This window comes from Balaenoptera borealis (genome assembly GCF_965194805.1).
Source record: "Balaenoptera borealis genome assembly, chromosome: 1".
Lineage (NCBI taxonomy): Eukaryota > Metazoa > Chordata > Mammalia > Artiodactyla > Balaenopteridae > Balaenoptera > Balaenoptera borealis.
Window position 1 is genome coordinate 173,533,587 of NC_138860.1, and position 27,850 is coordinate 173,561,436.

General features: G+C 44.1%; 1 protein-coding gene across 4 annotated transcripts; it reads right to left on the reverse strand.

Moving 5' to 3' along the window:
* Positions 1 to 64: 64 nt before the first annotated feature.
* DHDDS (dehydrodolichyl diphosphate synthase subunit) lies at positions 65 to 27,770 on the reverse strand. Of its 4 annotated transcripts, none has more exons than XR_014233103.1 (10): positions 27,664 to 27,769; positions 26,822 to 26,937; positions 24,641 to 24,757; positions 22,115 to 22,257; positions 18,964 to 19,080; positions 18,015 to 18,116; positions 12,417 to 12,531; positions 9,816 to 9,923; positions 1,683 to 2,377; positions 65 to 1,421 (listed from the first exon to the last, which is right to left on the reverse strand). XR_014233103.1 is itself a non-coding variant. In XM_082349339.1 (10 exons), the coding sequence occupies exons 2-9, from the start codon at positions 26,882 to 26,884 to the stop codon at positions 2,138 to 2,140; spliced, it is 1,005 nt and encodes a 334-aa protein (XP_082205465.1). In that variant the 5' UTR covers positions 26,885 to 26,937; positions 27,664 to 27,770; the 3' UTR covers positions 65 to 1,421. The 4 variants fall into 4 exon arrangements, 3 of the variants coding, with proteins under 3 accessions (XP_082205465.1, XP_082205466.1, XP_082205467.1); XM_082349339.1 differs by having other exon boundaries at positions 2,138 to 2,377; positions 27,664 to 27,770; XM_082349341.1 differs by lacking the exon at positions 65 to 1,421 and adding an exon at positions 8,988 to 9,097 and having other exon boundaries at positions 2,236 to 2,374; positions 27,664 to 27,770.
* Positions 27,771 to 27,850: the final 80 nt, after the last annotated feature.

The window sequence follows — 27,850 nt, forward strand, 5'->3', positions numbered from 1 at the left end:
ACAATTGCTGCAGCAAAACATGATCTTCTGTAGCACTGTTCGCAAACAAGTTTTACATCTAAAAGAATTTTTAAAATTCTATTTGACACCCTAGAGAACTCAACACAATAAATATCCTCAACTGGGGGGGGGTTGGCTCACAGGTGGGAGGACATTTAAATAGGTCTCACCGAGTTTCTTGAGGCAAGGGTTGAGCTGGTTTGTACGAATCACACCGGTAGAAAGCAATCATTGAGAGTTCATATCAACTATTTGCAGCTCTTGTTCCTGAGCAGCAGCGATCCCTCGGCCTCCTCTTTCCACCCCTTACACTGCCTCCTGAGGCAGCCACTCCTCACCCCTCCCCACTGTGTACCTTTCCCAGAATACAGGACCTCAGGCCAAAGATATCAGCCTCATTAATCACCTCTGCTGTACCCCAATCATAGTTAGGGAAAGTCAGACCCAGAAAGGAGGCAGGACTCAACAACCATGCTCACAGGGCAGATTCCATTTGCTGCTTCCAGCCCCTCATTCCCGCCTTAATTGCAGGGCTCTGCATTATAGCCGCATAATTCATGCCTCCCTAATTAAGGCTGTCAACAGCCCCATTGTAAAGCTGGAAAATGTACAGCACCTGCTCTCTGGGAACCCTGTGCCAGGGATTGGTAGTGGGGAGTGCCAGGTGTGTGAGTGGGGGACTTGCCAAAGGGTGCATTGATTGGCTTCTCAATCGCAGTGCCGGGCATTTATGCTTGATTCTGGGAGCAGGGATGATGGCCAAAGGGTCTCTTGTGCCAGGTATCCAGGCACAGAAAGGGGAGGAGACTGGAGTATAGGGAAGTTAGAGGTTTTAAAGAATATGCTCTTAGCACTGCTTCCAAGATCCTACCTCTCCCCTAGAGGGAGGTGCTGGGAAACAGTGTGCAGAGAGTAAAACGGGAAGACTAAACAGAGTAGCCTTTGGTTGGTATTACCCGCTGGTGCTTGCTGCTCTGGGGCACCTGAAGCACAGAGCTGCTCAGACAGCTCTTCAAAGGCACTAATCCTCTCAGCAGCTCTGCAGCGAGGCCTGGCAGGGAGAGGTAAGGAAAAGGACACAGCCCTTGACTCGGCCCTCTTCTCCCTGCTGGGCAACCTTGGCCCTCACAAACTGAGACTCTGCCATGCTGGGAATAAATCGTCTCACGGTCTACTTAGGGGGCCAGGTCAAAAGCTGAGAAAAGCCTCAAAGGCTGTAGAGGTGGGAAGCAGAGTCCGAGATGCTGAGGGCAGGAGGCAGTCAGTTGGGAGAAGTGCTTGCTTCTGTGCTCTTGGTCCTGATGTGATCCAGGGAAGGTGGCCTGTGCTGGATTAGATTCACCAGGGCCTATAGGTCTTCTGTTACCCTGTAGCCATGGAGGGGACCGGTCTCACTGGGGAGTGGAGCCTGGCCCCATGCCCTGCAAGAGGAGGAGAAAAGCTTGTGTGGGCTGAGTCAACAATAGGTAATTGGATTGTAATCACCCGCCTGGCTTCCGTGCACCATTGGGGGCGCTGCTTTCAGTGAGCAGTCAGCACTGTATGGTGGGAGGGGGTAGAGATTCAATAGCAAATCCCAGGTGGAGAGCCAAGGGGGAGGAGCAGCAGATGGGCAAATTTTCTTTCTGTCTCTCCCTCCCCTTCCTTGCCTAAATAACGCTGGCTGCCTATTAGCTATTTACCAGCAGATCCAAGGTGGGTCCACATCTTTTGTGAAGACTAAGATGGATGGGTAAAGGGCTAAGGTTCTGGGGAGACCTCTTCCCCGAAATTCTTTGTGTTGAAGGATGTGCTGGTGGAAAAAGAAAGTGCACCTAGGAGTACAGGTAGAGGTGGCAATGATGGAAGGGCTGGGGCCCTCTGCTCTCCGAACCTATTCGTGATCAGAGTTTGACCTGGATCAGAGTTTAGGTTTAGTGTACTTGTGAGAGACTCTCACCCTCAACCCTCACCAGGGGCACTGTCCCAGGCAGCCCAAAGATATCTATGGCCAGCAAACCTGGCCTCTGGGGCTCCCTTGCCAAGCAAAGGAAACACAATTCATCATCAGGAGGGAGGTACCTTTCACCAAGAAAAGAAAGGGGAGTGGGGCCCTAGAGGCAGAGGGCAGGGCAAAGTGGCAGGATGCCAGCCTCACTCAGGCTGATGCAGTGCCCAGACGTGCCAGCCAGTCAGCCCGCTTGAGTTCTAAGGCCTGCAGGAAGCCTTGGACCCGCTCTTCTCGTCTGGCTGAGAGTTTGTGCAAGCGTGTCCGTCGGAGCTGGGCGTCCCCACTGGCCTGGAGCCCCTCTTGCAGCAGCTGTTCTGTCACTGCAGCCTGGTCCCTCTCCAGCTGCTGCCTCTTCCGATCCTCTGCATACATGTCTCGGGCCTTCTGCTAGAGAAAAGTGGGGATTGGGGTGGGGAGATCATTTTTAGGCGTGGGTGGAATTGGGATGGAGGAGGTAGGGGTGGGGCACAGGACAGGCCAAGTTAAGTGGAACAGTGGGAAGTCTGTAGCAGATTTGGAAAGATCTGGGAGTAGGTGTGCAATGGGTGGTGCCCATGTTGTATAGGCAGGGCAGTGGCAGTTCTGGATCCATCTTGGTTTGTTTTGGGTGGGAGTTTCTGTATTTCTTGAAATTCTTCTCAGGTTTGCACTTGGAAGGGAACAAGACAAATGTGGGTGTGACTTCTGGTTCCCCCACCACCTAGCTTTGTGGCTTTGGGCAAATCCTCTCCTAACCTCACTTCTTCATCTGTAAAGCGGGGGTTGTGCCTACCTTGAAGAGTGGTTTTAAGGATTGGAGATAATATATGCAAAACCCCTCCAGCATATTAGCAGGCTCTCAAACAGAAACAGCAATTTTACAAGTTATTACTGCCTATTCTCTGATGCAAGGAAGGTTCTATTCCTGCCTGGGGCATATCCAGTGGGTCATTTCTTTGGTTTCCCAGGTCACGCTAAGGGTGCCATCCTCCCAACTCCCTAAAGTTATCTTTCAGACTTTGGATCCAGAACTGCCTGTCATATGGAGACCAGGCTGACTCGCCCAGCAAATGACCCTCTTGTGAACATTATGAGAAGCAGGTTCAGCTTTCTTAAGCCACTTACTTCATCCTGCCTCTAGAATAGGCACTAGTGTCCATAGTCCACATTTTCTGTTAGAAAAATGAACCCCTGAAGGCTCAGTGAAACCCTCAGGCTCCTGGAACCAGTTCTGACACCAGGTAAGTGATTATATTCCTTGGCAGCACTTCTCATACCCTGTGTGTCTTCAGACAAACCATAAACTCCTAGAGGACAGAGACTGTGGCTTTTCCTTTCTGGCACTTGGGGCACCCTGTACGTGTGAAGTGCTCAGTACGCTGACCGTATGATCCCAGGAGGACACGGAGGATGCTCCTGGCACAGAAGGGGAAAACCCTTTTGGAGCAGAACCAAGGCCTTGCTGTGCCTCACTCACTGATGCTCTCTGCTCCTGCCACTCTAACAGGCTGCAGAACCTTAGCACCAGAGTCCCTCCTGCCAAACCTATTCCATGTGTGAGAAACTCCCATTTTGCTGCCGATTTGGTATCCTATACCCTTTGTGACCCTTACCATATTCTACCTTGTACTGTGGTATCTGGGTACCTGTCTGTGTCCTACTCAGCCTGTGAACACCTGGATTGCTTTGTTTTAATCCTTTAAGGAATATCTTACATGTACACAAGCACTTCATCTATTGTCTCACTTGACCCTCCCAAAAGAGCTAGGGAGGTACTTTCTATCTGCTGGAGACAGACATGGAGGTTCAGTGTAGGGACGTGATTTGCTAGGGTCTCTCAGCAATAAAGACTTACTGCATGAATAAAGATGACAAATGAAGAATCTGGAAAATCCCCCCTCCAGGCTGTTGAAAGATCCAAGGCATTCAAGGGTACTCTTCTGCTATGATAACGAACTCCCATATGGAGCTATGAAGACTAAAACAAGCTTAAAAAGTTGCTGCTAAGGGTCTTCATCTTGTTAGAAGGGCTTCTTCCTGGCCTTAGTCAGGAGGAACCCTGGGTCCTACATACAAGACTTTATTGCGGGTATGAAAATGCACAGGACGTAGTCACCGCGATCCATGTGCTTACAGGCTGAGTAGGACACAGAGATGCACCCAAATACCATAATACAAGGTGGAATGTGGTAAGGATCATCATGGAGGTAAGAGAAAGGGCCATGCAGTTCAGAGGAAAGAAACTGTGGTTGATGAAGTTCAAGGGGACAGTGAAATCTCATGGGCAGGCAGAATCTGAGCTGAGCTTTAACCAATGGGGAAGATTCAGATAAAGGTAGAGTGTATGGGGGCAGGAGAATATCAGGCGGGGGAATAATGGGCAAAGACTCAGGAAATCAAAGAGCGTGATCAGGCCAGTTTGAGTCTGCCTGGAATAATGGGGTTTGAGAAATTTCTGTCCAGAGGACTCCCTCACCTCTCCAAGCCTATTTCTTCATCTGCAAAATGGGGATGATAGTGTCCATCTCACTGGGTGGTTTGAGGAAAAATGAGATAATAAGTGCCCAATCTGGTGCCTGGCTATTAACAGTTAGCCCTTCTTCTGTCACCACTGCTTGTGGCTAGGGCTAAGTAGGCTAAGTCCTGGCTGAACAGAAAGGATGAGGGCACCGAGCCACAGAAGGAGGAAATGCGGAGCTGGTTAAAATTGCTCCATGAGGCTCAGGATTTTTCCAAATGGCAGCCCTAGACTGAGTGCTGAGCAGGGAGGCTGCAGCCAAGCAGATCCTGGCCCCTAATTTGCCAGGAATCAGCGATTCACTGTTAGGACGACAGAGTCAGGGGAGCTCGTAAAGACCATCAGCTCTAGCCTTCTCATTGTACAGACAAGGACACCAAGGCTGAGGTGCGGAGGGGCTTGGCCTAGGTCACACAGTGGGTTGAAGTTTCCTTGGTTTCTCCACTAAGATAACTTCTTGAAAGATCTTTGGGAAATGTGTTTCGTGCCTCTGGATAAGCTGTACTTTCTAGGGGTGGAGTGGGGAACCAGTGGCCTGCATGTGGGCACCTCTGTGCAACCTCCACATGGTCTGGATCTACCTCCCTATCTCAAAGGTGTTGTAAGTTCTTCTCAGGTACTCAGCCTCTGAAAATCTAGGCTAATGGAAGTCCTAATAGTCAATTTCTCTCTCCCTGACCATACTGTCTACTCTCCCTGTATAATGACCAATCAGGGGAGAGGGCGTTAATAATTACCTTAGACACTTCTTATGCAGACCTTATGTGGTCTTGGTGTAAGGGCTCCAAGGAGCTCGTTTTGAGAAATGGGGCCCTAACCTATTAATATAAATCTCTCCTGGGCATTAAGCCTCTCTGCTCTTGTTCTCTCCTCAGCCGAATTAGGGAACAAGATGTAATAGCCCCCCCCCAAAAAAAAGTAATAGCCCCTCCAGTATATAAACCCTCAAGTCCTCTGACCTCACTGGGGCATGGAGAGGATTCAGGTCTTGGGTTTCAAAACATTCATTAGTTAATGACAAGTCTTCCCATAAGTTCCCATTTGCCACAATCAATATGCCCAGGTCAGTAGCATGGGGGGGTGCATTTCTGAGGGTTGTTAGAGACAGTACCTCTTGCTGGAAACATGATGTTTTGACGAGCACCCAGAGTCTCCCTGCTAAGGGAACTGTACTGGTGATGGGATGAGCGGGGTGCTAAGTGTCCGTGGTTTTTCTGGAGACAGATGAAGTCTGAAGAGCCCAGAGACATACACGGTGAACGATATAGGCCACCAGTCTCTGAAAATGAACTCTGTTCCAGCGCTTTTAGTGTATTAGCTTACTGAAGACTTATCACAAACCTGTGAGGCAGGTATTATTATTATCATTACTCCTCTCATTTTACAGATGAGAAAAGTGATTCTCTGAAGGGTTAAGTAATTGCCCAGTCAGTCACACAGCTAGAAGGCAGTGCCATGACTCAAAGTCAGGAATGTCTGAGACAATAGCTGAAGTTTTAAACTTCTCTTGAGAAGAAGGTAGTGACTACCTGAAGAGCACTAGAAATAAAATGGATGATTGTTCCACCCTGGCGTTTAACCTCTGACAAATGCATCAAAGGAAGTTTAGTGGGAATATGTGTATTCTCCCTCTATATCATTACAGATTAAGTGGACCGAACACTTATTCCTCATCTCTGTCAATGATCTCCCCATGGACCTACCATCCATGCAGCCTGTAACTGAGGATCAGTGGCCCTGTACTGCTGCCCACCCCTTCCTTGCCCTGATTTTGTATCTGTCCTACTGTGTCATAGTCAAGATTTCTTCCATTTGCCAGCCCCCATTCTGTAAGACTGATGGGTGACCACCTGGAAACTGCCATGGTCCCTTCAGATACCAAGGTCTAGCCTCCAACAAGTTGTAGCTGAGTCCCTGTTTCCATTAGCATCCATCAGCTGCCTTCATCCCAGTGAGCTACTATAGATCAAGAACCCAACTCCCTGCCCTGGCTTCCTGCAGGGAATGGGGACATACTGGGCTGGGCTTAGAGACAGAGCAGCTCAGAATTTAACAATGGGAATTTGGGAGATGGGGCAAGAACGCAGATGTGGAGGCAGAATACCAAAGGGTATGGGAACAAGGAACTGTGAAGAGTCCAATTTGGTGATGATACAGGATACATACAAGGGAGATATTAGAAAGATCAGCTCTCTGGTCTGAGGCCAAACTGGCCAGGATGTTGTCAGTCTGGATTGTACGCTTAGTGCTTCTGCTGAGGTGCTAAGATTTCTAGAAACAGAGTTTGAGGGCTCCTGGGTAGAGGAAATCTGGCCAAAACCCCTATGAGGTCTGCTGAAAAAAGGTTCAGGGCAGTCAATATCTGTTATTACTTTGGTTTCCTCACTCTAAAAATGGGGGCAATTAATAATAGTATGTACCTTATAGAACTACATAGAATCTAAGTAAAAGGATGCCTGACACGTAAGAACGCAATAAATGTTTGAAATTATGATTCTCAGGTACCAAATGAAACTCTTAATGGCTGTCCTCAAACACGCTCCACCCCATCCTAGGAAACAGCAGAGCCATCTACCCAGCTGCCCAGGCCAAAACCTAAATGTTTTGGTTCCTAATAACATTAACAGTTGTACTCATTTGTTTTATCCTACAAGATGCATAAAAGAGTTTCAGAGTTACATCATCAACATTACCACTAATAAACCTCTTAAGTAATGTTTAAGTTAGCTTTCCAGTTTGTATTATCCTTAGAATATATCCCACTAAAAATGTATAGTCAGAGAACTATGTTCAGGTAACTGGAATTAATCCCTTTCTCTGGGGGTTATATTATCAACTTAGTTTCATTTGTTTCTGTTTTAACTTTTGTTTTGCCTCCATCTCAGTCCACTCAGCCCTCCCCTTCTCTACAGCTGCCACCCCACCTCGAGGCACATTCTCCCACCTGGACTACTGTAGAAGTTTGGTCTCTGACTCCTGCCCTCTGAAAATCCTGAGTGATTTTTACAAAATGTAAATCAGATCCTGTCACTCCCCTGATCAGAAGTCTTCAGATGTGCCATCATGGCCTACAAGGCCCTCAGTGATCAGAGGCCTGACTCCTACCCAGCCTCATCCCACATCCTTCTCCCTCATGTGTGCTGGCCTCTTTCTTTGTTCTTCCAAGACCTAAACTTTATAACTTTAGTATCCTTGCCCTTGCTGCTCCCTCTGCAGAGAATAATTCTTTCCCCCTGGATTTTTACCCGTCTGGCTCCTTCTCATCTTTAATATAATGGCTTAAAAAAGACCTCCTTAGAGAGGCCTTCCTTGACTGCTTTATTCAGCACCTCCTGCTCTCTTCATTACTTTCTAGCATATCACCCTGTTTTCTTCATTGCCTTATTACAATCTGAAATTATTGTATATACTTGTTTACTTATTATCTGTCTCCTCAAGTAAAAATATAAGCTCCATGAAGGTACGGATCTTGTCTGGCCAACTAACTGCTTGACTCTCTTGTGCCTAATACTAACATAGTGCCTGACTCAGACCAGGTACTCAGTAATAGACATTTATGAAATGAGTGAAACTTGAGGTAATTCCTCCGATAGCCATGTGGGAAAGTATCTGAGAAACCTGAAATTACTAAAAGACTTCTGAGCAGCCAACTTAGAGACAAGAATATCCATACACAAAAGCTCGTGCACCAAGATCCTCTGGGCTTCATGCAAGGCCAGTTTACTCTCACTTTACAGACATAACTCTAACAAGCTTGGATGCCTGGTTTCCTTGCCTGTAGCTGATTTAAAACTAGAAATAGGAAGAGAAGGGAAGAAGGGATGCTGTCAAAATTAGCCATTGACCATATACAAGAAATCCCAAAGCCAAGTATTTTGAGACAATCTAGCTTAGAGAAAGAGTCCCACCCTTCAAGGCCATCCTGCACAGTGAAGTTACTTCAAGATGGCAGTTACTAACAATATTATCGTTATCAGCATCATTAGAATGTGATTATTCTAATCATCATCATTATTAGCAAGTGCCTGGTATACAGAAGGTGTTAATGAATTATGCACAAGACCTGTTTCAGAAAGTTTTCTATCAAAATAGGATTAAAAAATGTTTTAGTTCTTAAAGGGAGACTTGGTCATGCGGAAAAATCTGATATTCATTCCTGACAGTGGACAATTGAGACTTTGCTGTTTTTCCTTTTACTTGAACTCAACTTCCTTTTTCAATTTCCTCATATTCTGAGACTAAATGATCAAGCACATGACCAAACCGTCATGATTTGATTGACTTATTCCAGGAGTTCTGGACTTGGGATTCATGGAACGATTTCGGGAGTTATGTGAACCCCCAGAAGTAGTTTATGTGTTTCAGGGATTAATGTAATTCTATGCAAAATGCCATGTGTTAGAGTGATCTTTGCAATTTTTCTAGGGAAATGGTCTACGGCTTTCGTTAGCTTCTCCAAGGAGTCTGCGATGCCAAGGGGACCGAAAAGCCCTGACTTACATCATTATTTCCTCCTGGCCATTATCTCTCCAGACTCAAGAAGCAGCACCAGCTTTGGTTTTAAAATTCTGTGACCTTGGGACAGTTACCCTGCCCCTCTGTTGCCATATCTGAAAAACAAGGACACCAAGCCTGCTGGATTGCTGGAAGGGTTAAATAAGAAAACTTACATGAAAACACCAAAGTGCCTTAGTAGACCCTCAATACGTTAGCTGCCACCACCACACACACTGCCATTATTATTAAGAGTCCTAATCAGACGTAGGTGACTCTGCCTCCTAATGAAACCTGTTTCAAGATCTGGTGATCAAAACTGAAAGCAGAACTTCAAGTCTTGGTAGAACACGGTTTCATACAACAGAAAGACAGTGCTATTTCATTTTTAATCCCTCTGGAAGCGTCTTGGATTTTGTATACTTCCACTTCTACAATCTTTTATTAGGCTAATTCCTTCAGGGAATAATGGCCAATCTCTCTGAGAAGCCTTTCCTGGGTTTCCATAGTAAAGAGATTAAAGATTTATAACTTGAATCCCAGTTCCGTCTTTTATTGGTTATGTGTCCTTAGCTAAATAATTTTGATTTACTCATTTGCACAAATGGGGCTAATAATACCTAGCTCATTGGGTTCTTGGGAACATTGAATGAGATAGTGCACATAAACTGTTCACAGTGCCTGACACATAGTAAATACTCAGTAAGTGGTAGCTACTCATCATTATCATTACCATGATTATTAGCAAGTGCCTGACATATATAGCCGTGGGTGGTCAATCAATGCTAACCTTTTCTTCCATTCCATCCAGTCAGGCCAGCCCTGAACTCTTACCTGAAGCATGCTATGGTTCATCTGGAACTGCAGGATGGCCTCACAGAGGTTCCAAAACGTGTATTCTGGCCACAGAACAGGCTGGAACACCAAGCAGGAGTGGGAGGTCTGGGAAAGGTGGGGAAGGAAGAGAGTATGGTTTAATAACGTTACTGGAACATATCCCTGGTCAGGCTCCAAAGAAAGAGCAGGCTGATCACACCCAGAGATGAGGTTGGACAGGCATCCTGAGCTGCAGCTGCTGCTGCCAGCCCGGATTCACTCACTAATAGGGGGACGGGTCATCTGAGGCAGTAAAATCACCTGCCTGTAGCAAGGCAGAACTAAAGCGAGACTAGATCAACATTTCCACCAGGATTTTTCTAAGCCAATTTTAGGACTATGAAATAACATCTAGATTATGTTATTGGCTCTTGGCCCTTAGAGGTCATCTGGGAGACACAGTGTCTGATAAAAGTCAGCAATGAACAAGTGGTAGCTGCCACTGTTATTTTTAAGTAGCAGAGTGTGGGACAATGGTTAAGAGCATGGGCTCTGGGGCCAGACTGCCTGGCTTTGAATTCTGGCTCCACCGTTTACCATCTAGTTGACCTCAGGCAAGTTGCTTAACTTCTCTGGGCCTAAGTGTCCTCAACTGTAAAACTGGGTGATAAGAATAACTAGTTTTTAAGGTACTGTGAAAATTTAACAAGATAACATACATAAAGCAGAGCACAGAGCTGGGTGAACTTTTAACAATAATCACTGATATAAGACTCCCTTTTGGAACATTCTTGACAGCCACTGCTTGACACCTTTAGTGGTGAGGAATTCAGTGCCTCAAGGGGGATAACTTTAGCTGTCAGATAGCTCATTAAGTTAAACCAATGTCACCTACCAAGGTCTCAGGTCTTTTCTCTGGAACAACTTTATTTCTTCTTCAAAGTGACATTCTTTCAAATATCTGAAGGCTAGCTTAGAGCTGCCTGTTATCTGTTCCCAAGGTTGTAATGACTTGTTCAGTTTGTCTTTTCCAACAAACTCTAAGTTTTAAAATAGTAGGGATCGGGTTTCCCTGGTGGCGCAGTGGTTAAGAATCCGCCTGCCAATGCAGGAGACACGGGTTCGAGCCCTGGTCCGGGAAGATCCCACATGCCTCGGAGCAACTAAGCCCATGCGCCACAACTACTGAAGCCCGCGCACCTAGAGCCCGTGCTCCGCAACAAGAGAAGCCACCACAATGAGAAGCCCACACACTGCAACAAAGAGTAGCCCCTGCTTGCGGCAACTAGAGAAAGCCCACGCACAGCAACAAAGACCCAACACAGCCATAAATAAGTAAGTAAATAAATAAATAAATGATAGTAGGGATTATTTCTAACTTGGTTACTGCCATATTCCCGGCACAAAGGAGGAACTCAATATTTTTTTTCCCAAGAGAATAAACTATCACCATTCTTCTCTTTTCCAGACCATTATTCTTCACTCATTCCTTATAGCAGCAGTCCCCAACCTTTTTGGTGCCAGGGACCGGTTTCGTGGAAGACAATTTTTCCATGGACAGCGTGGGGTGGGGGGATGGATGGATGGTTCAGGCGGGAATGCGAGCGATGGGGAGCGGCAGATGAAGCTCCGCTTGCTCGCCCGCTGCTCACCTCCTGCTGTGCGGCCCGGTTTCTAACAGGCCGCAGGCTGGTAGTGGTCCACGGCCCAGGGGTTGGGGACCCCTGCCTTATAGGACATGAGCTTCAGACTCCTTGCCATCCAGGTTGGCCTCTTCTGCTAAGTCCTCTAGTTTACCAGTGCAATCTCTTAAAACTCAGTACCCAGAAGTAAACTCTCCAGACGTAATCTGACCAGCAGAATGGGCCATAAAACCACAAGCTGCACATTATACTGCTTTCAATATAGCCAAAGACTAAAAGTATCTTCAGTAGCTAAATCTTGTTAGTTCACTCTTAAGACTATGGTCCATTAAAATTTCCAGAACTTTACCATGTGAATTGCTTCCAAGCCGAGTTTCTCCCTTCAGCCTCTCCTTGAACAAGATTTCCCCCAGCCAAGTGCTACCCAGGGGCCAAGTTAACAGATGATGGAGATTTTCAAGCAAAGACAAACTTATTTGGATATGGGCTTTTAGAGAACTACCTACACTGGGATAACTGAGCTGAGAGGCAATGGCAGGCCCCGAAGAAAGAGTTTGCATACAGTTTATATCTCCTGTGGCCTGTGCTTGTGTAGATGCAGCCCTTTATTCTAAAGGCGAGAAATCAGTAAACGCAAGGCAAGGTTCTAGCCCAGAGGTGCTGGGTGACATGGCAGGTTACCAGGGCAGGAGTTTATGCTCAGGGACCTAAGGCAGAAGTCCAGTTCCTTGAAGAGAGGTACAAGTAAAGCTTTCACCACAGCTGGATAGCCTTGATTTTTCCCCTGGGCACTTTAGACAGCAAGAACTACACAGGCTCACAAAGCCAGGGACAGATGAGGAAGGGACAGCAAAAGTTACCAGGCACAGCCTGGAGACATTTCTCTGGATTTTAGCTGACCCTCCAACCTGTTTTGTGGGTGCAGTCACAGTTTTCAGTTTCGACACAAACAGAACAATGGTTGGAAACGACCTACCTGCCAGAGGAGAAAGTCGCTGAGCCTCACTTCCCCAGAAGTCCGTATCAAGATGTCAGGATGAGGAGAGTGGTTGGTATAGAGGCACTTATCCAGCAGAGACTCAGAGACATCGCTAAGGTGAGTGGGGAAGAGACAAAGATAAGTCCACATCTCTTTTTGGATTATTCTCATGGTGAACTTCCTTACATAAAGCTTCCCAGTTTATAGAACACCATCAAATACATTAGCCAATACTACCTGGTATGTAGAAGGCCCTCAGCAAATGCTTGATAAATTAATGAATGGTTTCAATCCTCACAACTACATTAGGTACTTCTATCCTCACTTTATAGATAAGGAAACTGAGGCTCAGAGAAGATGAAAAATTTGCCCAAAGCCATTTAGTTGCAGCCTAAAACCAGATGCACCCACCAGAATGTGTTGTCCTTCACTTAAAACATCTTGTTTTTAAAATGGATACACCTTATGACCCTGCAATTTGATGAAATACTATGCAACTGTTTTTAATAAAGATAAATCTAACTGCATTGATTTGGAAAGATGTCTAAGATGTAATATTAGATGAAAAAAAGCACGTTTCAGAAAAAATACAGTGTGGAAAATACACACACACACTCACTCACACGTGTGAATACATGTATATATAAACAAAGAAGAAAATCTAGAAAGGCATACACCATTCTATTAATGGTGATTACCTCTGGAAGGCTGGATAAGAAGGAAATACTATCTCTTTTTACTTTATATACTTCTGTTATTGTTTGAATTTATTATAGAGAACATTTTTAAAACCTTAAATTTAAGTCATATGGACCCTGAAACACTTCAAAAAATCCACTTTACTTAGGATTTGAAAAAACAGCAAAATGATGAGCCCTCTTGTGTTTGATAAGAGCTACTTTCCCAAGCAGACACTCAGAAAGGAGACGGAATGAAGGAAGAATGGGCACTGGCAGCATTTATCTTAAGTTAAACTCTCCTGTCCATGGAAAGAGGGTATTTGCAAGACTGGTGTGTGGTGGTTCCAAGAATACTGTTTACCTATCCTGCCAAGTAGCCAGAGGCAGGATTCAGAATCTCCAGGTGGTAACAGCTGCATCTTAGGAAGGGTCTAGAAGACAAAATTTCTGGGTGGGAACATTTTTCTGGGAGCATAGTCAAAAAAAAGCAGAGATCTGGGCTGAGTGTTCAGAACAAGGATCTACACTTACTAGCTGTGTGCCTTTGGGTAAGTTACTCCATCTCTCAGTCATCTTTTTGCAAACCACAGAGGGAGCTTTATTTTCTGTACCATCATATGGTAAATAATATTCACTTATGACTGGGCAATAAGAAGGGCTCTGGTTCAGATTTCCCTGATAATTTCCCTGAGTCTTGTCTTGACAGCATGATCTTAATTCTTTAATTAAGAATGTGAAACCTGGGAGATCCCTGGTGGTCTAGTGGTTAGGATTTGGCACTTTCACTGCCATGGCCTGGGTTCAATCCCTGGTCAGGGAATTGAGATCCTACAGGCCACATGGAGCAGCCCAAAAAAAAAAAAAAAAAAAAAAAGTGAAACCCTGTGCAATCAACAATTTCTCAGCTCTCTTATTTTTGAAATGGCACATTTGTCCTATCTACTTATAGGTTATTGTGAGAGTCAAATCGAATGAAATAACAGATTTGAGTGTACCTTGGGAACTATAAAGCACTACATAAATAAGAGGAATAAAGGTTATTTCCAGACACACTACCCTGATGTGGGACTTTGGATCCCCACATAACCCCTCTGAATCCCCACATAACCCCTCTGAATTTCAAATGTGTCTGCATTTTTTTTTTTTTTTTGGCCGCGCCGCGCAGCATCAGAATGACGTACAGATTTCAATTCCCCAACCAGGGATCAAACCCGCACCCCCTGCAGTGCAAGTGTGGAGTCTTAACCACTGGAGCACCAGGGAAGCCTGTCAACTAAACTTTTTAAACCTTGGTTACCTGGTCTTATAAAATAAGACAAATAATAGTCACTACCTTATATGAAAATTAGATGAGAATATGCATGATAAACTCCTACTAGTCTCGTGCTTGCCTCATAATAAGATCTGATGACTATTATTTATTTATTTATTTTTAGTATATTTTTTTGATGTGGACCATTTTTTTTTAAAGTCTTTATTGAATTTGTTATAATATTGCTTCTGTTCTATGTTTTGTTTTTTTGGCCACGAGGCATGTGGGATCTTAGCTCCTGACTAGGGATCAAACCCACACCCCCTGCATTGGAAGGCGAAATCTTAACCACTGGACAGTCACAGAAGTCCCTGGTAACTATTAGTTATTAATTTTTATTTTTATACTGTGTTTTTGCTCATTTCAACCTTCCTATAAGGCAGTCAGTATGCCAGAGTGAAAGAACACAGGCTCTGGAGCCAGGCTGGAAATCCTGGTCAACTGTGTGAACTTGGACAAGTTATTTAACCTCACAGCAAGGTTCAATTTATAAAAACAGTATCTACCTCAAAGGGTCTAAGGATTAAATGAAATAATGTACGTGGAATACTTAGCAAGTGCTGGGCACAGAGTAAATGCTTAGTAAACATTAGCAATTATTACTAACACTATTGTTTTAAGAGGAAGACAGAGGCCTACAGATGGTCAAGACCTGCTCAAGAGAGTTTATTAACTATCATTTATGCTAAACCTAATTCCTTCTTCTGTAATTTGAGATTCAAAAAACAATCTATTAAAATGACTGCTAGAAAAAAATATATTACCCTGGAAGAAAGGAAAATGAGGAGTTGGATGGTGGTGATGAGAAAACAGAAAAATTCCAGTTATGGGAAGGGTAGAGCCTGACTGTAATTAACTCATTGACTCTCTGTTATAAATATGGATTTGTCTAAAGCTGAATAATGTAAAGAGCACTGCCTCAGGCCCTGATCAGCCCAGTCTGAGTTGAACATCAAGCTTCCTGAGCTGATGGGTTGAGATATCAGCCTCCTTACCCTAGTAACCCGCCCAGCCCACGCCATGTCTGCCTGGCTAACCCACACAGGTAAGTTACTAAACCATGCAGGGCAGAGAAAACGGATATGAGAAAACTAGCTGGGCAAGAAGCAGGGGGTCAGTGGCTATTGCAATGTGTTATCAGTATAAATCACGCTGCACTAGGAGGCAAGATCAGAGTTCTAGTTCCAGGCATGAATGCATATTAAATCTGCTTGCTAAATAGCTTTTTTTCTTTTTAGCATAAACATTTGTCCCTTATTTTTTTTAAATATGTTAATTTATACAAAAAATTATATAAAACATTAATCGTAAAGCACTAAGAATATAATGAACTATGAAATCATTCCCCAAGCCAAGAATCAGAAAATTATCAATAACTTTCATCTACTTATATATCCCTCATCTACTTATATCTCATCTTCCTGCCCAGCCCCCATACTGCCAACTTAACCAATATCTTAATGTTTTTTCCCCAACAGCTAATTTTCAATCCACGTATTAACTGACCTCTCTACAGCATTTGACACTGTTGCTCCCACCAATGCACACCCGCCACCCCACCTGCACTAACAAACACCCTCTTTTCTTGGCTTCTGTAATACTGGCAGCCCTTTTGTTTCTACCTTTCTGGTTGTTGATTCTCTTTTTTCCTTAAGGCTCATTTTCCTCTACCCAGCCAGTAAAACTTATGAGTTTCTCAAAACTCCATCGTAGGCCCTCTCTTCTTCTCACTCTAGACTCTCCTTAGATTCCTCATGCTCTCTCTTTGCTTCAGTTACCATACTGCTATCTCCGGTCCCCACTTCTCTCTACTGTCAACCTGATATCTGTGTTCAACATCTACAATATATCCCAAACCAAACTCCTGACCTTCTTCCTCAAACTGCAGCCTCTCAGGGTTCTCAGCACAGCGAAGGGCACCACTATCTACTGTTTTATAAGTCAAAAACCCTGGAGTCACCCATAACACATCCTTATCCCAGAGTCAATCCATCAAGTCCTCTCGATTTTTTTTCCTCTCTCAATATTTTCTTTTTCTTTTTTTTTATTTTTTGAATTTTATGTTTTTTAATACAGCAGGTTCTTATTAGTTATCTATTTTATACATATTAGTGTATATATGTCAATCCCAATCTCCCAATTCATCCCACCACTCCCCCACCAAGTCCTCTCTATTTGATCTGCTTCACAGCTCTTAATGCAGTCTGTTTGGTCTATTCCACCATCACCACCATAATCCAAGCTCCCTTTCAAGTACTCTCTACTTGAATTATTCCAACAGTATTTGTGCAACCAACAAGCTCTTCCTAATACTGCCTCTTTCCCCAGTTACTGCTTATCCTCTCACCCCCTTCTTAGGTCACTTATCATTTCCTCTGGGGAGCCTTCCCTACCAGGTCCATTCCTCTTATTATAAATTCTTGTTGAACCATGCACCAATGCCTTTATCATGCTTATCATCATTATAAATTTATGCTAATTTGTATAATGTTGATAATGTTTGTTTCCCTTACCAGAGAGCCATGAAAGCAGGAAATATGTGTTTTTTATTTTTACCACTGTATCCCCTATATACAGCAATGTGTCTGGCCTTTAGTTAGCACTTAAAAAATATTTGTTACACGAATGAATGACTGATTGAATGAATAAACTACGTGGCACAGAAAGATCACTCAGCTGTTGGAGAGGAGAGGGATTCATAAAATAGCCTTAAAAACTGTCTCCTTTTCTTCTTATCTAATTTCATTCTCACTGAGAAACTTCTTCATTTTTAATTTAGTTTCCCAGGAAAATCGAATTACACCCAAGAAGGGAGTCAGAAAAACTCCTGGGTCCCACAATCCCATATATAATAAAGGTAAGGACAAAAACTCTACAATCAGACAGTTTTTGATAGGAGTCCCAGCTCTGGCACTTACTAGCAGAATGACTTTGGGACAGTCATTTCAATGTGAGCTCAGTTTTCTCATCTATAAAATGGAGAAAAGACTCAAATCTCTTAAACATGAGAATATTAACTTAATCAAATAAACAGAGCATAACACATTGCCTGGCTTGTTTTTTGCTACTATTATTTTACTACTGCTGTTGTTAGTTTACTAATATTATTACCAAAGGTTACAATAATAATAACAGGAGAGGGACTGAGCAGATAGATGGCTTCTAAAGTGTCTCCCAGCTCTGATAACTCTACCGTGTTGCTAATGATGAACAACTTTCTTTTTGAAAAATACCTGGATCTTGCATGAAACTGGAACATGAGAGGCCTAAAGGCCAATACCCCCAACAAGCTGCATTCCTGAAAAATCATTCTTAGAAAAACTCCGCCAAAGGGCCAGGAGGGCATCATGTTTTATTGAATGCCACAGTGTTGCTACAAGCCATGCCATTTTTTCTGGAGCTTCTTGGTTTGTGGTGAACACAGAGAAATTCTGAAGCAGGCTATAATAAGTCATTCCAAAGCTCTAAGTGCGGGGGACCATCCCTCTCAAATCTTTCCACATACATTCCCGATTTGACTTCTGGCCCAAGTACATGACTTAGGAGGGATTTTATGGTTCGGTGCATGCCTGTTTTCCCTATCATGCTGAACAACTGCGCTACCTGGGATCCAGCAGGCCTTGCTCCACTCCCCAGGCCATCTCTCTCACAGCATTGCTGATCTCATGACGGGATGTGTAAGCAAAACAGACGTTCAGGAAACACCTGAGAAGGGAAGAACAGAATAATTTACCAAAGGGGGGCGGCGGCTAAGGAGTGGAGTCACTTATTACAGAGCACCCCTTCTGTGGTAGAACAAACACACACCAAATGTTAACCATGGATACCTCTGAAAAGCGAGATTATTAATTTTTTGAGTTTTCCAAGTTTTCTTGGGAAAAAAACATATTAGTTTTGTAATAAGAAAAATACTAACTGACCCTTATTATTCTCCTAATCTTCTTCCCTTCTGCTAACACCCAGCTTTCAGAGGATGTGAATTCACTGTGATATTAGAACAAGCAAAGAATAGGAAGGAAATCTGATGTGAAACAAATCCACTGCCAAATATGCATTATATTCCAAAGCCACACATAATGAAGTCTAGATTATTAAACTCTGTTCCCCTCTGCATCTGCATGCCCTCCCAAGGTCATCCCCTCTATTGGTTAAAGCAGTGGGACAGAAAGAGAATTTCTTGAAGGATCTGTCTTCAGAGACAGGGATAAGGCCTGCTACATTCCCACCCCATTCCCTGTCAATTAAACACACACACACACACACACACACACACATTTATATATATATAAAAATACATATGTATATGGGGGCAAGGCACATGAAGGAGGAAGATAAGAAACTGTATGTGTGAGTATACACACATATAACAAGGTGCTGCAGAACCATCTCTGGTCTGCCCTGCAGATGGAGGAAGAAGTCTCAAGCATCCAAAACCAACTCCTCATTACCTCTTGTACCAAATGCAGGCTAAGGAAGGCCTAGGACATCTCCCTAAAGTTAGCAGGGAGTCATAGATTGATACAGGTCCCTAAGGGGAAATCTGAAAACTTACTTGTTGTAGTTCTTGGTGGCCTGCACAGCCTGTGCGATCAGCTCCTGGAGATCCAAGGGCAACAAATGCAGATCACCCAGGACCCGGATACATACCCCATGCTTCTGCAGTTTCTCCCTGATCAGGGGGGAAAGGAGGCAGGTTTGGGAGGTGGGACAGAGCACCTGCTGAGCTGGAGAAAGCAAAGTGCTTAGCTGATACTCAATTACCAGTTTTTGAGTGCCTTCCTGTGTGTCAGGCACTGATCTACAAGTAGTATTTCACTGAATGCCCTCAACAACTCTGAAGGGAGTTTACTACATTCCCTGTTCTACAGCAGGAAACTGAGGCTCAGATAGAATAGTTAGATAGGGATTGCCCAAGGTCATACAGCCATTAAGTGCTGTGTCGGGACCGAATACCAGGTTTGCCTGATTTGAGAACCCAAACCTCTTTACCACACATTACACCGCCTTGGGTGTCCTTGTCGACAAGTTGCATTTCACATATTCTGTGCTGTTTGTCCCATTTTGATGGGTGAATAAACTCTTCAACAGCAGGAGTTGTATTATTGGTTACTCTTGTAACATCTAACATTAATTATATGTTTACCAAGTGCCAGACATTGGTCTAAGTGTTTTACATGCATTCCATCCTTACATCAACCTTTGAGGCAGACACCATTCTCATTCCCCTTTTACAGACGAAGAAACTGAGGCACAGGGAGGTTAAGAAATTTGTTCAAGATCAGACAGCTGGTGAGTAGAAAGCCAGAAATTGAACTTAGGGAGTCTGGTTCCAGAGCCTGTCTTTTTAATCACAACATTACACTGCCTCCATATGGTAACTCCCAAACCCCGCACAGTGAGCACGAACTCACTGTTCCCCAGCCAGCTTCTCACACTTGGGAATGCTATGGAGGAACTGAACAACTAATGTTTGGAAAATGGGAGCTTCATAACAAGAAGTACACTGTGGGGCAAGGGTATCTGGCAACGTCCTGGAGAACCCTGATCCAGAGCTGAAGGCTACACCCACAGCCTATCCACCCTATAACCCTCAACCACATTTCTTCAAGAGTGAAGCAAGATCTAATCACCTAGCTTTGAGAACCCACTTGAGTTAGAGTAGACAAATGTATATTCAAATTAAGGCAACATTTGAATAAGAATACCTAGATTCAGGAATTCCACGGTTCCTCCGTGGTTCCACTGCAGGGGACATGGGTTTCATCCCTGGTCGGGGAACTAAGACCTCGCATGCTGTGTGGTGCAGCCAAAAAAAAAAAAGAATACCTAGATTCAAGCCCTAGTGCCTAGTACCACCGATTACTATCTGACCTTGCATAACCACCCCTGCCATACTGTGAAAGTGCTTATTCTCAGACATCAAGCACATGACCTGAGTAAGAAGGTGTAAAAGCCCTGGCGAGGAGCCAGGAGATCTGGGTTCCCAGCCTGGCTCTGCCACTAGCTAGCTGCGTGACCATGGGCAAACCTTTCTCTTCTCTTCACCAGGATTAGTTTCCCAACTGATGAAACTGAACTAGGCCAGTGGTTTTCCAAACTTCTTTTAGCCAAACAAGTCTTTCTTCAAATCAAATCTTAAACAGAAGCCCAATAAATAAAATAGATAAATGCAAACAAGCACCGTATACCCCATTCCCTCTAGGCCATTGCATGCCCACTCCTCACAACTATGGGGTTCTGTGGCACCTCGTTGGAAAACCACCACTAAGGTTTCTTCTTGCTCTGTCTAGGACTTCATAACCTAAGACCATCTTCTCTACTCGTGACTGATTAGAACAATCTCAGGAGCACCTCTACTGCCATGCATTTTGATATTGTAAGAAGTGTTAAGACTGCTTCCTGTCTCTACAGCAGACAACAGCTCAGCTCTAGAGTCAGAAAGACCCTGTGTGTTTTGGCTCTGCCTGTCTCATAGCTGCGTGACCCAGGATACACCCCTAAACTTCTCTGGTTTTTACTTTCCTCCTCTCTACAACTGGGATAATAATATCTTTCTCACAGGATAATATGAATTTTAAATGAGAGTACATGTTAGGCTCAGGGCCTGACACATAGTATAAGCACTTAAAAAAGGTAAGATTAGTGTGAAGTACAGAAGAATTTGAAGAATTTGAACACCTGGAATGTGTCCCCATTACCTCTGTCCCCAGCCCCTTGGGTGTGAATTCTGAGCCACACGGGAAGGAGTAATGTCTGTGGCCCAGAGACTCACTAATATGGACAGAGAGAAGCCTGGCTATGCTCCCCGCACCCTGACCCACACAGGGATGGAAATGACAGAACTGTCCTAGGCCCAGCTCCACTAGAGCTCTAAGCTCTCTGTTCTCTCATATTCCTGGTCCTGGTGTCGGGAAGAGCTGGGCAGAGAATGGTTGTAATGAAGACTTTGGGGCAGTCCTGGCTGGAGAGGGTTCCACACTTTGAAACAAATAATCTCCACCAAACTTCCACTTTGCCCCATTCTGGCTTTGCTCCCTAAGTTAAGCTTAAACATAATGATAGCAAGAATAGTACTGACTCATCCCCATAAAGGCCTTTTATGCATCATCCTGTCTCATCCAAGGGTGTATGCAGGGAAGTACAGTAACTTTTTAGGGATGACTTGCACAGCAGAAAATGGCTTTTTCAAAGTCTCTCTCACTCTGCTTCCCTGGTCACAGTTCACTGGTCCTGGGGTAGAAATTTGAACTAAGGCGGACCAATTAAGGGTTTTAATTCATTCTGAGCTGCTCTCTTGAAGCAGACAAAGTTAGTCTGCGGAGCAAAGGAAGTAAATGTCCGAGGAGGCTCTACCTAATGGATTTCAATTCCTGGCTTCGGTTTTGCCTGAGGCTGGCTATCCTTGTCCTTGGATTCTGTGAAATAACTCTATACCCTCAAATAAATGTCCCCTTTAAAAAAGAAAGAAAGAAAGGAAGGAAGGAAGGAAGGAAGGAAGGAAGGAAGGAAAGAAAGAAAGAAAGAAAGAAAGAAAGAAAGAAAGAAAGAAAGAAAAACTAGCTTGCCATATTTGCCACTGAAGAGGTCTGACTAACAGTAGAAGGGTTTAGAGTTCCTTAACTAGCCTCCGAAAAGAGAGTTGAGGGTTAGGTAAGGCTGGACGTGGTAGAAGAACACAGGCTCCCCCTCTGACAGCATCTTACTTTTCTTCCATCAAGCGGCTGAACTTCTGCCGGGCCAGATCCATTAGCCCATCTACCTCACTCTTGGAGCGTTTGAAGTTCTCAATGCTGAATGCGTAGACCGTCACCTCTAGGACGCCCAGGTTCAAACACCAACGCAGAGTCTGAGAGGGGAGAAGGCAAGGAGCTAGGGTACAAGGAAAGAGCAAGAAGGGAAACAGGAGATGCCTCAGCCCTGACTCAATGAAGAGACAGACTTTTCTCCTCCCCAAACTGGGTAAAGCTAGGATAATACCAATGCTTCTGTCAGAATAATGAACCAAATAAGCAGAAAGCCACCACCTGAGAGACTGAAAAATGTGAACTTAATGAGTACTATTATGCTGATGCTATTGTGGTTTACTGGAAAGAGCTTTTCACTGAGAGAGTAAAGATCTAGGTTCTAGTCTCTCACTCCATCAAGCACTTGCTATGTGACTGCAGGCATATCACTTAACCTCTCAGGGCCTAAGTCTCCTTATCTGTAAAATAGGATCACAATCCATCCCTCACAAGGTGGCTAAAGATACATAAAAACACAAGGTATTATTACTCACAGCATAACATCATTATTCCAATAGACTGAGAGGCTGATGAGTTATAAGAATAAAAGCAACAATTGCACAGCTGTGTAGCATTTAAGTCTGCAAAGGGTTTTCACATACATTATTTCATTTGATTCTTCAAGCAACCCCTTGAGAAAGGAATTATTGTTTTCATGCCTACTTTATAGATGGTAAAATTGAGGCTCAGAAAGTTGAAGACGAGTCAAAAGTCCACAGCTCTACCATATGAATCCATTATATGAGGTTCTAGAACAGCAAAAACTCATCTAGAGTGATAGAAATCAGAAGAGGAGGGGGAAGGGGAGGAGAAGAGGAGGGAAGACAGGGTTTGACTGGGAAGGGGCACAAAGGAACTTGCTAGAGAGATGGAAATGTTCTATATCTTGACAGGGGTGTGGATTAGACAGATGAATGCAACTGTCAAAACCCCAAATCTGTGCATTTCCCTGTATGAAATTATACCTCAACGAAAAAAGAAGTGAAACTCAAATTTAAACTCAGTCCTTTGGTACTGCTCTAACCCAGTGCTACTAAAGGCGGAGAACAAACTGGAGATGAGAATAACAGTGTTGAGATGGGGAGCCTGGAGGTTAAAGGTAAGGGACAGAAAACATTCAAACAGAACTGAAGAAATAAAGCTGAAGAGCTACCTTTCTAATCCCTTATCAGACATACAAACCCATTCACTGCCACCTTAGGAAAATTACCAGTGCAAACCTGACACTTGAATAGGCTTGGGCCCTGAAGATCTTACCAGGCAGCGAACTTGGTGGGTACACCTGGGTCGGAACCCACCACTGACCTCAGTCAATATAGGCTAATAACAACAGCTTCAATTTTTTGAGCACATCCTTTATGCCAGGTCTTGTGCCACATGCTTTTCATTGTGCCATCTTGTTTAATCCTCATGTAATCTCCCCATTTTACAGATGAAGGAACTGAGCCAAAGGGAAGCTATGTAACTTGCAGCAGGTCACAGAGCCAGGAAGTGGCAGAGCAGGGGTGCCAATGAGTTCTGAGTGACTAAAGAGCTTTAGCTCCTAAGCACTAGGCAAAAACTGCCTCTTAGTCACAAAAGAGAACTGAGATCAACAAACCTGAAGACCTCAGTGTTGGAGAGAACCCCACAACCACTCATTCAAGGCAAAAAGTATCACTGCCCTGGCTTCAGGACGTGTTCTTGTGTCAGGAAGCTGGGATCCGTGGGCTACAGAGTTTCACAAAGATCGACATATTCCATTGTTATTGTTAAATTTACTGTTTCCCAACTTGCAGTGGGCATTAAAACCATAAAACGTTGATGACGTTTGGTTGGAGTGATGTCCTGGTTTGTCTGGCACTTTTCCTAGTTTAAGCACTTAAAGGCCTGTGTCCTGAGAAACACCTCAACCTCAGGATGGGTAGTCACCCTCTACCTTTGCTATGGAAATGTCACTTCTAAGAATTTATTGTAAACTAGTACCATTTATAATGTCCAATAATAGTGGAGCAGCTAAACAAACTATGTCAGATCCTCAGAAAAAATGTTCCACAGTCATTAAAACATATAGGTAGAAAGCTATAGATCAACCTAGAAAAATACTTGCCAAAATGTGAAGAAAAAAATAAGGTTATCAAAGCTATAGATGTAATTTTATAAATGTTAAGTCATGTTGAACATATTACAAGGATTGGGATGAGGCACAGAAAAACATAAATTGTTGATTAAAGTGGTAAGAGGAGACAATTTTGTTCTTATTTTTAATATTTTGCGATGATTCACTGGATGACTTAATTTTCTGTTAATGTTGATATGAGATCTATGGCTAGCAAGCAAGCAATAAAACAGACAAACAGCTATAAAAAAAAACTCTCAAACCACAGCAAACTCAGGGCCTGGTCTTCTAGCTATAATCCAATTCTCCACAGACCATTCACCTTGGGTTCTGCCACGTGCACCCACCTCAGCCAGTTTGTTGAAGCCCTGTGAGTGGCCCTCTTGCCTCTCCACTTGGCACTTCTTGGCATAGCGACGGTTCCCATCCATTATAAACGCAATGTGTTTGGGCATTGGGCCTGCCTGTGAAGTAAGAAGACAAATGAACACATCACATACTCCTCAGAGATAAAGGGAGACAATATCCCAAGCTGACAGGCTTGAGCTATATGATAAAAGCCCTGAGGAAAAGAACTGGGTATTCTGTACTTTTAGCTCAATACATAAGCATTAAGCACTTTTATTCATTTTTATTTATATGTTTATTGAGCCCTTACTACATGCCAGTAACTATGCTGAGCTTTTCACATTTCATCTTAATTTTTTATCATACAAACATATGAAGTAAATAGTGTTATCTTCATTTTATAGGTGAAAAAGCTGAGGCTCAGAGAGGTCAAGTGACTTGCATAAGTCACACAGCCAAGAAGAGACAAAGTGGGGATTCAAACTTAGGTCTATGTGCTTTCAGAGTTCATCTCCTAACCATATGCCCTTAACCACCACCTTGGTTTCATTAGCCTTCAACTGGAAGGCACAGGAAGGATATTGATGGGTATGGCCAAATGTAAAGGCCATCCACCACATAAAAGAGGCATACACTTCTCAGTTTTATCCGAGTCCTGTCACACAGGAATGGGGGCCTCATATTGTTGGATCTTCTTATTTTACAAGAGAAGCCAATCAAGATTTTTATAAAAATTTAAATGTCAGGAGCCATTTGAAAACAAACAAAAAAGACATTTTGGGGGCAAACAAAACAAAACAAACAAAACTTCTGGCCTCGAGCAGACTTTTGTTGTCTATCATAGCAAAAATTCACTCCTTGGGCTGTTTTTCCTCACTGGAGGGGCTCTTCATAGACCACTTCCCCTGCATCTCCCAACATTTTCTACTTTTGTCCCCCATATATAGCCATAAAAAAAAAAAAAAATTCCAGTAAAGTCATGCAGCTTGCTCTTCCCAACACGTGACCACAGTGGCTCCTTGAGGAGACGCTTTTCTATTTCCTGGACTGCCTGAGATCACCTGGCATTTGTGTGTGAGTGTATGTGTGGGTACAAGGCTTACTTACTCATAAATTCACTGCTACTTGCTGCTTGACAGCCTGTGGCTGAAAAATAAAACCAAGCTGACTGGCCCCAATATCAAACCTTTCATATGAGGAGGATATAACATTGCTGTGATTCCTAGAGAAAAAGCTGAGGGAAGATCTAGGGAACCAAGTGGAGTGTAGGAAACAGAGTGATTGTAGTCTTCAAATGGTTGAAAGACAGCCCCAATAATAGTAATTAAAAACTGCTAGACACTGTGCTGAGTGTTTTCTACGTAGTTTCATTTAATCCTCAAAACCACCATATAAAGTTACATGATTAATAAATGACAGAATAGGACTTTCATTCATGTTTGCCTCCAGAGCCCTCTTAACCATTATGCTCTACTGTCACATCAAAGAAAGATTAGTTATTTTATCTAAACCCAGAGGTCAGGGACTTCCCTGGTGGCGCAGTGGTTAAGAATCCACCTGCCAATGCAAGGGACACAGGTTCGATCCCTGGTCCGGGAAGATCCCACATGCGGTGGAGCAACTAAGCCCGTGTGCCACAACTACTGAGCCTGAGCTCTAGAGCCCGCAAGCCACAACTACTGAGCCCGCATGCCACAGCTACTGAAGCCAGCACGCCTAGAGCCCGTGCTCCACAACAAAGAGAAGCCAGCACAGTGAGAAGCCCACGCACTGCAACGAAGAGTAGCCCCCGCTCACTGCAGCTAGAGAAAGCCTGCACACAACAACGAAGACCCAACGCAGCCAAAAATAAATTAAAAATACAAAACAAAGCCCAGAGGACAGTACTAGGAATAATAGATCAAAGTTCTAGGGAAACAAATTTCAGGAAGATCTAACAGTCTATGCTGCCCAATGATATTGGGAGGTCTCAGGCTTCCTGAAAATGTGAGAGTTAGGACAATAATCTGCCAGAAATGTAGACCTGGAAGTTACCTGCAATTCTAAGACTCTTTGATACCATTGTTAAATTCTACTACAAATCCATAAACATCATGGGTTACCCAGTTTTAATAACAGGTTTTGATATAAGATTACCCAACGAACCAAAAGGCCAACTGGTGCTTTGGGCCACTGCTCACCTTTATGATGTTGGCACAGAACCGCTCCCAAAACGACAGCTCTCCTTCCTTGATCCATGACATAGTTCTTGCCTCAGCAGAAGAAGCACAGAACAATTAGACACCAACCAGGTAACCTTGTATAAACAAGACAGAGAATTAGAAGTCACCACACCTGCAAACAACTATGGCTGACTTGCAGGGATTCACCAAAACGGTAGAGAGCAGCCAGCATTAGAATCCAAAAACACTGGCCCTGGACTTCCCTGGTGGTCCAGTGGCTAAGACTCTGCGCTCCCAATGCATGGGACCCGGGTTTGATCTCTGGTTAGGGAACTAGATCCCACATGCCACAACTAAGAGTTCGCATGCTGCAACTTAAGATCCCGTGTGCCGCAACTAAGACCCGGCACAGCCAAAAAAAAAAAAAAAAAAAAAGATACTGTCCTAAGCCTCTAGTCTTTCACCACCCAGAATTTATAAGCCAATAGGACCTTTGGGGCAGAGGCCTTTCCTTGGTTCTATGGGCTTGGTGGACCTTGCTCCCATCCCCTTTTTTCTCAGAGTCTGCACTGCCTTTTTCTGAACATGTAAGTCTGCTTCCTGTCACATCGTAGTGCCTACATCCTTATCCTTCCCCCTTCTTCCTTCTCCATCTTCCACCAGGCTGTTTCCCACTCTCGGGGCTCCGGGTCACTAACCCCTTCAGTTGTTGCACCCGTTACCTCCTACCCCAGAGATTTCCCAATTATTTACTCCCTCACTTGTATCTTCCACTGTCCCCTTTGTCTCTCCCACAGCTGCCTCCCGCTCAGTCATCTCTCTCCTCTTCTCCTCTAATCCCCCCCCCCTGAATCCAGCACCTTGACAGGCTCCGTCGGCACCTTTCAACCGCCCGAGGGGACCGACACTTCCTCACGACGTGGCGCTGGAAGAACACGTCATCGTTGGGCGCTGGGACACGCTTCTGCCGTCACCTGATGGGCGGGGCCCTGGCCTGCGCCTGCGCGCTCGGAGGAGGAGCGGAGCTGAGCGAGAGTTCTCGGCTGT